Consider the following 13098-nt stretch of genomic DNA (forward strand, 5'->3'; position numbering starts at 1 on the left):
CATCCTTCCATGACCTCACTGATAGGGCCTCGAATGCCTTCTCGGCCTTGTCAGCATCCCGATGGGCCTCATCCACCCACGACCAAAGATTGGCTGCCTCCTTGGCAAGGGGAGTCAGCTCGACCACCCTCTGCTGGGCAACGGCGAGCTAAGCTATCACCTCCCCACGTAGCCACACCTCCTCAATGAGGAAGTCCTAGGTTTCCTTCTGTTGATGAAGGGACTAAGATTTTCCCAGGCTGCGAGTTATAAGGGACTATAGGGAGACGATGGTCAAGATACAAAAAGTACATAGAGGAAGAAAAGGGCAAGAAGCAGGACCAAACCATACTCAACCAGAGGGAACAACAACGTCGCGCAATCCGCCCGTGGCGTGGTTTAGGGCCTCAAGCACAGACGCGATCCCTATGTTGAGGCTCTCCTGCTCCATGCTCTCTACGCGCATCGTCAAGGGTAAAAAGCATCGACACTAGATCCTACGGATCCATCCACTAGAGCAGGGGCTCGCCCTGTGCGGGCGAGCCACTGCCCATCGATGTCAGGGTTAGGGACGACTCCCCACTGGCCACAAGCATTGCTGACCCCTCTCGCCATGACATTCCCACCAGTATGCCCCCTTCAGCAATGGAAGGGGCCAGCGGTGTGGGCGTGAACCTCTCTCCCAGCACCAAAACTATATTATATTAACCTGATTGTGCTTGCAAAAACTGTGATGTAAGTTCTCGAATGTAGTATGTGGATGAGATCTCAATTAAATTCTGATCCATGCCTCCCTAGCCTAATGCTAGCAGCATGGTCCAACTGAAGAAGGTGCAGATTGTGGTTGCGTAGGCACATTGAAGAAGACGAATCACATTCACAGAATGTAACCGGGTAGCAATAATCCACCCGTCGGGTATGGATTCTTTCCCATTTAGATGTCCGCGGGTAAAGATATGATCCCATCCCCATCCCCTAATGGATCCCTATTTTATGGAGGCCCCAAAATCCCCGTTACCCGTTGGGGAACCCGACTATTTGAGCTGTCATGCGAGTATTAGGCCCAAAGAAACTCAACATAGGTATTTTGGTCCAAATCTGAACAGTCATATATATAGTTTGTGTGTTTTAGGAACCCTCGTTCAATTTTTCCTCACCATCTCCGCCAGCAGCACAAGCACGCCGGTCTCATGAGCGCTCGTGGCCCTCGCTTCCTCAGTTCGGTCTCTCTGCCACCTTTGCTCGTCCTCCTCGCAACCTCGCTCCTTCTCATCGGCATCTCCGAGACTCCGACACTTATACCCGGGTGAAGAAGAAACGTCTTCGATTGGAAAGCTGCGACCCCAAGTGTCCTTGTTTATCGGGTATGCAGTACCCGTTGGGTATCTGTTACCCGACCGATACCCGACAGGTATGGGGATGGGCAAGAATCTATACCCAAGACAGTTAATGTGGATGGGGACGGGATGAATTCTCCGTAGCGGGGAAAAGAACGTTCCGGCGATACCCAACGGGTATATCCCCGTTGCCATCCTTATGCGTAGGGAGCTCCTACTCAACAGGGTTTTTTGTTGTTGGAATTTTTGCCCGACCCAACTTCCTCCCACAGGAGTCCACTTATTTCCATCCGACACTTTCCTATGTCGCCGCCCTATTCCTCCAGTCGTGCCGTCCCTTCATCTCCATGTCCACCTCTATATCGATTTGCCTTTTTTATTAGTCTAATGATTTATCTTAGACATCTTGCTTAAATTCACATCTTATATTTTTCCTATCAATTTCAATAATGGTTACTTGTTAATTTGAGGTAACTAAATTGGCATGGCTTCTAGAGATGATATTTGGTCATGCATAATATTTGATAAAACTAATTAAAATTTCAATTTGTCGTTTTTTAAACCATGAATTTGAATACGGTTCATTTATATGGTTTACAAATATTTAAGTTTGAATTATATCGTGTGCTAGGAAAGATATACATGTAGGTTATATCAAAATACGAAAGAAAAATGAAATAGGGGCTTAAATGTTGAGGCTCTTGTTGGAGTTATGTGCTCAAACAGATCCCCAGAAAGTAGAGAAAGCCCCTACTCAAAAAGTAGGGACACTATTTTAGGGACCTGTCGCAGATGCTCTAATGTATCAACAGTTTTCAATACATACGGTAATTAGCATTCAAGCCCTAAAGGGATGGGCAATTTGCTATATGTTGACGCTCCACCAATCACTACAAATAACCACACAAGCTTAACAAGGGATTAGCTAAAGACGCCCCACCAAACAGTACAAATGACCAGCACCGTCACCTCCACTATATAGGAGGATTAATCGACCAAGGCGACAACAAGAATATTTGACTGACTGAATACTTGTAGCACGACATTCATATGAAAAATTACAAAGATCAGATTGCTAGCCTACCACTCTCGACATGATGGAAAAGAAGGCTTCACATAAGTTTCTCAATGACAAGCATAGTCTACAATGAACAACAGCACCACTTTCAGAACACTAACATCCACATATATATGCTCACTGCTCCATCCCACTTGGGAGAACTACACCAACAGGAGCCTGGAGCATGCAACCCACAAGTATACTTATTCAATAAGGATCTGGTTAATGATTCACAAAGGGAAAATCACACGGAGCACAGTTATCATCCGTTTTTACAACTTTACAATCTTAATTGATTTAGAGTTGATTCTATGATCCTATTTAATAGAATATACAATTTTACGATCTTAGTTAATAGCTATAATCTTACGATTTGCAATCTTACTATTGAAATTCCGTCTCAGGACAACAATTTTAACCTTGGCCCAATTCATTAGAGAGGCTTCCTATACCAGACGATTATCTGCTACCTTGTCTAAAGACCCAGGGTCAAATCGCAGCTATGCAGTGGCCTAAAGTACAAGCACAATATTATTACTTATACATATGCGACTATGTAGTGCAGCTACAAATCACGTATAGAATAAGGAAAATATTGGAAAAACATTCTCTCGTCATTCTTAAGATACGCCAGAACTTCGAAATGCATAGTTCCAAGAAAATCACAAAACAAGTTCAGTTTCAAGCTCTGATGGAACAACTATTAGAGCCAAAATTTCATCGCATCATTCCCTCCACCGATTACCACAATCAGGGCTGCAGCACACAAAGAACAGGGTCATCCCCTCCTCCCCTCTTGCCATGGCCTGCAAATGATAAAAACAGCACTGGGCTTAAGATTGTCTCAAAACATTTAAGCAGGATCAGTGCCATCAATTGCAACTATTGAAATATAAATATCGCTTAACTGCAGACATGGTAATTTTGAAGAATACAGAAACAGACATGAGTGATATGCTCTACGCCTCTAATGGCATTTAGTAGTATTATATTACTGCACCAAAGTGGACCACATTTTCTTGGGATCTGACTCCTGACATGTCAAATAGGACATGTTCATGTCAGGGATATAGATGCAGGCCTCAACATATAGGATAGATACTGCCAAAAAAAAGGGATGCAATATCCAACGTTAACATTAACAAGGCGCAGAATTTTGGCATACTATTCTGTTTAACAAGTCATTCAGATAGCATAACAGGATCACATGAAAATGCAACCCATTAAAATGCGACAAGGCAAAACAAGAAAAAAACCTGGAAGAAAACAGCCTCTCCATGCCCACAGACATTGCAGCGGACAGTCTTGGTTCTGGGAAGAGTTGGGTCAGAAGTAACATCCTGCAAGACCTGCGTTCGCTCCCCAGCCGTGTGGTGCACCTCGTTCCGATAGACACAGTTATTGTCAGAGACCTCCTGAATCAGACCAGCAATAGTACTGTTAACTTGTAAGCAGAAGAAAGGATGTTTGAGGGATGGAAAATTATTCAATTCACCATTCATTAAACACAGATAGGACTAACACTGTAGGACAAGTGTAGTATTTTTCAGTGTGTAAAGAAGCGTGTTTAACTTTTGCTTTGCATACATGCAATAAATGAGGGAATTAAGTAGCCAAAGATGGAAATGAAGGGCACACATAGCATTGGCATGACCCTACCAAAATCTTAGAATATGGGAAAAAAGAGAACAACCCCATCCCATAAGCATTTTAGTGCTCATTCGAACCCCATCATCCAAGTGTTGTGCCCAAACTCCATTCTTGTAGTGATGCACTGATGAGATGGGTAATATCACGAAGACTGGATTGGATTTGTTGGTGGAACAAGGATAGATGTTGATGAGTTGTACCTGGTGCTCGCAGTTGCGACATGCGAAGAATAAGGTGCGCCTGTCCCTGTCCTCCTTGGGGTACAGGATGTTGTTGCTGCACATCCATCCATCATCAACTAACTGTATGATCAATCTAATGCAAGAGAGAGGAAGATGAATGATGTAGAAGTGTGCATACCACTCGCGGCAAAACTTCATGGTGCTCATGGTTGCAGCACTAGTGTCTTCTTCAAACCCTAAATAGAAACCAGAGAGATTTCAGATTGTCCAATGGTAGAAACGGAACAGCTAAATTTATCTTGTATCTCTGTAGTGAATTACCATCTGATTATTCTTGATACAGTGAATTACAAATCGCATTGCAATTTTAAAGTGCAATTGGGAGATTTGAGGATAAGTTAGAAAAATATAAGCTCCCTACAACCGAGAAATGAAATGGTAAATTTGTGAATTTTCCTTAGATGCGGTATCTGACAGACACAGAGACATTTATTAACCTGATGGCATCAACAGGGGTAAAGTTTTCTCCTACGACCTGCTAAAGTTCTGATTAGTACATTTATGCTCAACGTCCAATGTCTCAATAACCCAGCAGCAACTGATTGCAGACTTCAGGTTGCTGGTTACATAGCACCCATCAGTACCCAAGCAGATACAATGTTGCACATCTACTATTTTTTATAGGGAAAAAAGGATTGACCTGACCATCTTGCACCAACATTACAATCAGCTAGAGAGAGAAAAAAAACTTAAGGCTTCATTTGGCATGTGGGGGTTACATTCTAGAGGAGAAATAAATGACCCAAGGGAGGATTGGGTTGATCCCTCCCTCCCAGTCCCAATCCCCTTTCACCGTGGGGGTTTAAACCACTGCTGAAGTTAATTATTTGGGATGGCTTGGATTGACATGGAATGGTTCCGTGGCAAGAAACACTACAGTGTTGCTGTCTATGTTTTATTACTGTATTTATTTTCTTCTCAACGAACAAATAGCTTAGAGCTGTGTTAATAATTCAAATAGTTTATACGACAAAATGCACATATGTCAGGGGTTTATTTTGAACGGCGTAAGCGCATACGCATCATGTTCATACGATTACAACTTGCCAAAAGAATTAATTAGAAAAATGCAATGCTCAACACTTCTGATATTGATATGAATGTAACTACTTGTTTTCTACTGGAATTGCAATCTGATTTCGCCGAACCTGGATAAAAAATAAAGACAAGATTGCCTTCACACCTATTATCTGATGGTAATTTAGAAACGCAAATAAGCTAAAAAAATAATAAAGCGCAGGGATAGCTAAGTTTATCTAATAGGCCAATTCAAACTACTCTTCTAAGAGCTACCAACTCTGATTGAATTCAATAGAATACAGATTGCATTAGCAGAGAGCCAGAGACTGATAGGTTCATTGAAAAAACAGAAAACAGAGAAGGAAACAAAAAGTTGGGCAAACTCACATATACTATCATTAAAGTATAATATATATATATAAGCTAGTTCATGCTACATAATGCTCAACATATCCAAGTGGTAAGTCAATGACTAGTCTCAAGAAAGTAAGCCTTAAATGGTACAATAAGAATGTCACTGAGCATAAAAAATCTAGGTGGTAAATTTCTGAAGCTGCTCAGATGTTTTTCTCCTGAGATCTCTACTCAATGACAGCCACAACAATGACCATCCACACCCAGTTCCCATCTATCATTAAGAACTTAAAACTGAAATATACATCAGGCATAAAAAAGGAGATCAGGCTCTGCATCATGAAGCTCGCATTCAGAAATGGGATATCATAGATGTACTGAAACTGACCAAACAAACGGATACACATGTTGGACAGATAGGAGAAGGAAACAGAACAAAGCTAAACCTCCTATTGTCATCCCTTACTGCCAAGTGAAAACTGAACCATTATATGGTGATCCTATGCACTGAAATAAAAAGGACAGGATGTACACAATTGAAATAATTTCTCCTACCAATACCATACAGTCCGTCTTGAGCAACTCTTGCCAGGGCATGGCGATAGTTGCATGTAACTGCTACTATTGTGATTCAAATTTATTGAAATTGGATATAAACTCAGATCTACTAGCAATTAGTGAGGCTTGATCACTGAAACATGATCACAAGAAATGAAACCGCCCACTATCTATATTGCCTTGCAGCTGGTTACAGCAGCAAACAGTAAGAGCAACAACAGAAAAACTGTGTCATTTTAGGAAGGAAAAGAAAATTTAGTACAATAGTTCCTGCAGACTGCCATTAAAGAGTAACAAGAATAAGTGCCCAGCTTTATGTGAGGAACACAAAGATTGTGGCACAAGAAGCATGACATGTGTACAGGATACTCCCAAGGGTGAAATAAGATAAATGGTACATTCACAAAAACATCATAGTAGACAACATTTGGATTACTGCAGGTGGAAAATGACACATTCACCATTCACAGAACTAATAATTACCACACAGTGTTTTCCTTTGTCAAATGTGCAAATCATCAATGTTGGGTGGTTTGTTAAGACTAATATCCAAGGAACAAATAACAATAAAGTACATAATACCAGAGGAAGGATTAAGCAAGTATATGAATAAAAAAAAAGAGCACTTGGATACGCAGAGATATTTAGTGCTAGCAGTTGAGTTTTCTCCACCTTGGAGGCATGAGATTCCGATGTGAGTTTTGTTCACATTGGGGCACAGCCCATCCAAGAACATACCAAGAACTCGCAAAAACCATCTCTAATGGTTAGTTCAGTAGGCTAGCAGTCGGTGGAGGCGAAGGGGACGAGGGTGGAGGGATACAACGCAACAGGTGAAGCCTCCAACGGAATCGCCCCTAGTCAAGCACCTGTGCTTGTAGAAAACTCAAAACCCTAGCAAGAAGGGGATGGGTCAGGAGGACAGGGGGAGATGGGGAGGCGGCGGAGCAGGAGATGGGGAGGCAATGACGAGACACACCTTGGATTTGCAGGGAAAACGGGATGAGGAAAAGCCAGGGGAAGGAGGAGGATGGGCAGCGTACCTTGATTGGCGCAAGCGGTGGCGGCGCTCGTCTTTGGCGGCAGCGGTGGCGGCGGAATCGGAGTCGGGGGTCACCTACGGCAGCGGCGCGGCGCTCGTGGAGTCGGGGCGAGGCGGAGGCAGTGGCGGAAGGTGGTGACGATGAACGGAAAAAAGGACGGCCACCGCTTACGGGAACTGGGAACAACGGAAGTCGTTCTCGTTGACAGGTGTCAACGTGTCAGGTGCGGCTTTTGTTGGCCAGGGGTCTTTTTTCCTCCGCTTTTGCAAGCGTGTGTATAGTAGCATCTCTATTAGATTAAGAAAAACAGTCCTATTTTTTCTTAAACATGACATATTTATATATTAACGTTAGAGAGTCAAAATTTTTGCCTTTAAATTTTTGTTAAGTCAAATCATTTATAAAGTGTTTGGTTTAAGTAATCAAACTATATTAGATGAGGTGGTGCATTCATCAGATTTGGATAGAATGACTTTATTTCTCGCACCAGTATTAATTATTAGCTTGTAAAAAAAGGTGATGACACATCTACCTATTCTATTTCACAGAACAAAACAAAAGAAAAAAAGAAAAGAGAAGATGATGGACTAACCGATTCCTCAAATCAAACATCCTATTCCGTGTCCCTTGTCTTTTCCGTTTCGGTTTCCGTTTCTTATCTCGCTCGAGGTGTTCCCCTAGTCCATTTCGTACCTCTCCCGCTCCTCCTGGTGTTTCATACTTTCCATGACTTCTTCTTTTCTTGATTAAAATTTACTGGCAGTCCTTGAACTTGTATCGGGTCCTCATCTAGGTCTCGGTACTTATAAATTGTACTGTTCGACTCTTTAAACTTGTCCCGAGTTCTCGTCTCGGTTCTGATACTCACAAATTGTACCCATTGCTCCCTAAACTAACATATTCAGGTCCCTGAACTTGTCCCGATCAAGGTACTTGCAAAATGTACACATGGCTAGGTATACTTAAATTATTGTATCATCCCGATCTAACTCCTCCCCTCCCACCCCCACACTGTCCATACCTAGCGTTGTAGGACCTACGGGGGCTCCAAAAAGCGAGATGTGTAGAGCTAGCTTTCTAGATCTTACCATGCCGCTTGCTTGCCTATGTCGTGCTTGCCCTATCTCACCTCCCGCCCGAACCTTCACCACGTGGGCCTCCTCAGTTCCGCTTGACTTTGCTCCTACGCCACCTCGTCATGCCTTTGGCCCCTGCCTTGCGGTAGTTCCAATCGACACTGCCATCGTCACTACCACACTCCTTTAATTTCTCACCCCTAGCGTGCAAGATCTCATGCATTTACTCCATCGTTCTCGACATCTCATACCACTTTGCTACCCTTTCTAGACTTCCTTGCCTTTCTCGGCAAGGACAGGGCCATCACTGTGCCACTATAGGGTGACATGTGTAGTGCACGGCAGTGGCGACATCGACAGCACGTCAGGTCCTAACGTGGCAACATGGGTGCAGAACCACGTTGATGATGCAACATAGGCATGCAGACACGGGGTGGTAGGGCGCGCACGAAGTTGTACTGCTTGTCTGAACAGGTGAGGCGGGCATTATGTGTGCAGCGTGGCGGGGGCGAGGCTGGATGGACCAGAATGGTACAATAATGCAATAGATGGACAAGAATGGTAAATAATGCAACTCTAGGTAGCTTAGTGTGTAATTAGGAAGTACCAAGTCTGGGAGAGAACTTCAGACAAGTTTAGGGATCTAAACGTGCAATTTATAAATATCAGGACTAGAATGAGAACGCTATACAGGTTTAGGGAGCCGAACGTGCAAGTTACAAGTACTTAGATCTAGATGAGAATTTAGGATAAATTTAAGGACCGCTAGTGAAATTTATTCTTTTTTCTTTCCATCCCATGCTGTCTATTTCGTGACTTCTTTTCTTTTATAAGTACCTCTATTTTTTCTTAGTAATATAAAAGTAAAGAATAAATACACTAATATAGGTCCTTGAAACCTTGGTCCTTCCATAATAAATAAATATTTCCCACCAAGTTGTTGATGTAGTTTTGATTATGAATAAAATTTATTATTATAGGAACTAGATCAGCTGATGAACTGAAATTTTTGACAGTTTGTCATCCAATCTAACCAAAATAAATGTCTCCCCAGCCTAATGCTAGCGCCTAGCAGCATGGTCAAGAAGGTTGCAGATTGTGGTTGTGTAGGCACATTGACGAAGACGAATCACATTCGCAGAATGTAACCGAGTAACCATCCAAATGTGTCTATACTGCCCATGTCAGTATGTTTAGGCAAGTTTTTTTTCTTAAGGGGAAACACTAGGTGAAAAATATATTAATAATATAAGAAAAGCAAAAGGCGAACATGTTTTTTTTTAGCAACGCGAACATGTTTCTCTTAAGAAAATAAGGTTGTAGGGGTAGACATCCCCCGAGCTATTTTAGCTTAAGGTAGAGGACATCTCACCCAGCCCGAGAGAACCTCCGAACCTCATGCTCCGCCCGCACACAGGGATCCGTTACCCGGTAAGAGGGCCGGTCCATTTTACCTGGGCTTCGGGAACACAGGGACATGCGAGGGTTTTTTTTTTCTCTTAAGAAAATAAAAGGGGAGGCGAACTAAAGGATGGCCCAAAAGGCACAGGTCACTCTAGGAGAGAGGAAAGAGGTGAAAACGAACTGCACTGTAGCAGTTTAGTCCAAAATTTAAGACAACCGAATTGCACTGAAGCAGTTTCAAGTTCAGTAGATTATATTATACTGAAATAATAGTAGTTGCTAGAAATAGAAGAGGCTAAATTCGAGGTACTTATTCTAAAGAAAAAAATCGAGGTACTCAGTCAAAGCATGCATGCATATAGGGAGAGAAAAAAGATGCTGCATGTTTGACTGCTTGCATGCATCTGGTCAAAGCCACCAGATTTCAGCCATAATGTGAGTGGAGTTTGTGTTGCTTTGCTGGGATAACGAAACGGTAGTAATTAACCACGAATTTATCCTCTCACTAGTCATTATCCTGAAGAAAAGAAACGGTCGCTGATCCCATTTTCTCTGATGATCAACAAATAATGGGCCTGTTTGGTACAACTTATAAACTGCTTATGGTCAAAATAAGCTGAAATCAACAGCCAAATGCTACGCTTTTCAGCAGCTTATTCTGGCCACGCTTATTCCTACAACTTCCATTTATACTAAAAAGCAGAAGCCGGATCAGACCAGCTTATTTTGACCGCCGCTTTTACTCTATTTGTGCAGCTTATCTGAGAAGCGTTTTCCCGATAAGCTGTACCCAACAGGACCAATGGCCAGCTATAAATATATGATCTCATTTGTACCTCCTCTGTGTGACAATTTTTCATATATCGCAGATATCGCAGACAATGAATACTAAGAATGCCATTCTCTGCTGTCTTCTTTTCTTGCTCGTTCTGTACACAGATCATGCTATAGCCGGTTCGTGTTCCTTTGCATCTATCTTTTCTTTTATGTTCTAGGTTTTTAGTTCAGTTGTAATCTAACAAAGATCAATTTGTAATTTTTTTTTGTTTCTTTATCTTTTTATCTTCTTTTGTGTTCAGTCTTCATACTTTTCATTTAAGATGTAAGAAAAAAAAAACTCTTCTAATCATTTTCTCGAGACAAGCTCTGTTTTTTTCTGGCATTTCCAAGTGATCAGTATCACACGCCAAGATATGGTAGCTGATGACATACATATGGATATAAATACATGTGTTTAACTTATTCTTTTTGCAGAGTGTGGCTATACGTATCCTATTATGCCATTCTGCAAAGCATGGATGTGCAAGAGCGAGTGCTGGATGGAGGCAAAATTAATCGCAGCCAAAGTCATGGTACACAAGTGTATGAAAGGCGGGATCAAGGGCTATTGTTACTGCAGCTTTGGCCGTTAATTAATTTGCCACCGTCCAAGGAGAAGAGTCATCAGTTCAATAGTTCACCATGCCTTTTCTTGGTCTTGCCTAAAAAACTAAGATTGTAGTTAAGTCTCTAGAGTTGTGTGGCATGCTAGTGTTTACTATTGTATTTAAATCCTTATTATTAGTTGAATAATTTATAAACTGCCCATCATTTTCTTTCTTGATTGACAGATTTATTTCTCATTGTTTCATCAACGATGCAATAACCCATGACATGGGCATTTTTTGTAACACCCTAGGTGTTAGGCTTACATAATTTGACTTGTATTGCATGAGCATGAGCATGAGGCATTCATATATAAGCTTTTATATAGGAAACATATGATTGAAACATATGAAACATGCTTTGTTATTTCATATTTTCTTTGTGTATACTTATGATCATGTATGAATGAGTGCAAGTGGGTCATGTTAGTCACTAAAACACCTTAGCTAGGCTTAGGATGGCTAATGGAACATTGTTCATGTAGATCACTTTGCATAATTAAGCTCCTAAGTGATGATATGCATGTTGACCTAGAAAGTAAAATATGTACCCAATGTATAAAGTGCTTGTGTGACCTTAGGAATACATTAAACATATTTAGAGTTTCATTATGAACAACTTTGGTATACATAGGCTAGGGCTAATTTGGTCGCTAAGTCATAGTTTAAGTGTAAGTCATCATTTAAATGTGGTATGTTTGACCTAGTTTGAACTATGTCATAGAGACTTTGCATGGATGTGTTCACTAAAGAAAAGTTATAGTAGTTGATGAGAGGAACAACTTTTATTTTTGGGTCAGAGGCTAGTTCAGCTCCTAACATGCTTCAATTTAGCTCACAAAGATCAATTTTTCACTGTTTTCAGCACAACAAATTCTTCCAAGTGTTTAGCATTGACAGTGTGACGAGCTCGACTTTGGGCTGTTATATCTTCTTATACATTGAGAATTGGTCTTTGATTTCTAAAACAACTTTGTAGCTGGTAGGTAGATGTCCAACTTTGATTAAGGAATTAAACGCTGAATCACCACAGTTTAGGAGATTGAACGGCTTCAAATCACGTCGTCAGGTTGGTTTTTCAGTCACTGAAGAACGCCGCGCGCGCTGGGTCATGGCCGACCGTGGCAGAAACATGCTGCCGCGTGGCCATCGCATGGCCACAGCTGGCCGACGCCAGGCCCTCAACGCCGCGCACTGGCATGCGTTAACAGAGACGCCGCGCTGCCCGGTTCAGTCGCTCGCACTCACTCACTCCCTCTCCAGCTCTCGCTCTCGCGTCCACCGCGGAACCGCCATGGCCGAGCTGGCCGCCTCCGCGTCCCCGCTGCCTTCGGGCTCCTTCGTGTCCATCCGTGTGCGCCACCAGCTCCGCCGCCCTCCTCTTAGCCTCGCGCGCCCCACCCCGGCCTTCCTTCGCCGCCGTAGCGCGTGGCCACCGGTGCCGTGGCCACCACGAATGCCTGTGCGTGCGGCCAGGCCAACCTGGCCCACCTCTGGCCTAGATGAGTAGCCCCACGCGTTTGCGCTGGCCCTTGGATGCTCCCCTGCAGCTTCTCCGACGCCGACGACGACCACCGCCACCAAAACCAGGAGCTCCGGCGAGGTGTCCTGCTTCCGGCCGGAGGAGGAAGACGACGGACCTCGCGCAGCAATAAGGGAAAAGGCAAGGGGTTTTGTGAAGAACTAGTGACTCCAGTGAACAGTGCCAAAAAGGATCAATTTGTTCGTATTTAATTTGTGTTTTCCGCAAGGGCCTCGATGCAAGATTTCGATCCCTTTTTCTCTGGTTTTTACAGATTTGAATGCTCCACTTTGAAAATCCGTATTAATTAGTAGAAAAATCCTAAAATAACAAATGTGGACTTTTTGGAATACCTGTGAAATTATCTATGTACTAGATCAATAATATTACATGTTTTAGTTTAAAGGTTTAGCTGTAAAAATAGATTTA

The 13098-nt window shown here is 42.5% G+C and overlaps 1 protein-coding gene across 1 annotated transcript; it reads right to left on the minus strand.

The window, feature by feature from the left end:
- Positions 1–2816: 2816 nt before the first annotated feature.
- On the minus strand, positions 2817–7430 carry LOC136498228 (DNA-directed RNA polymerases II, IV and V subunit 9A-like). Its single transcript, XM_066494175.1, has 5 exons — positions 7244–7430; positions 4387–4444; positions 4227–4302; positions 3633–3791; positions 2817–3182 (listed from the first exon to the last, which is right to left on the minus strand). The coding sequence occupies exons 2-5, from the start codon at positions 4413–4415 to the stop codon at positions 3102–3104; spliced, it is 345 nt and encodes a 114-aa protein (XP_066350272.1). The 5' UTR covers positions 4416–4444; positions 7244–7430; the 3' UTR covers positions 2817–3101.
- Positions 7431–13098: the final 5668 nt, after the last annotated feature.

This window comes from Miscanthus floridulus, chromosome 12 (assembly GCF_019320115.1).
Source record: "Miscanthus floridulus cultivar M001 chromosome 12, ASM1932011v1, whole genome shotgun sequence".
NCBI classification, from domain to species: domain Eukaryota; kingdom Viridiplantae; phylum Streptophyta; class Magnoliopsida; order Poales; family Poaceae; genus Miscanthus; species Miscanthus floridulus.

Bases quoted from the DNA above. Each gene is read 5' to 3' on its own strand.
- LOC136498228 (XM_066494175.1), bottom strand. From the start codon at position 4,415: ATGAGCACCATGAAGTTTTGCCGCGAGTG. The intron at 3,792-4,226 runs GTACAACTCATC...GGTCTGATTCAG, and splicing joins GTCGCAACTGCGAGCACCAG to GAGGTCTCTGACAATAACTG. The intron at 3,183-3,632 runs GTTTTTTTCTTG...TATCATTTGCAG, and splicing joins GAGAGGCTGTTTTCTTCCAG to GCCATGGCAAGAGGGGAGGA.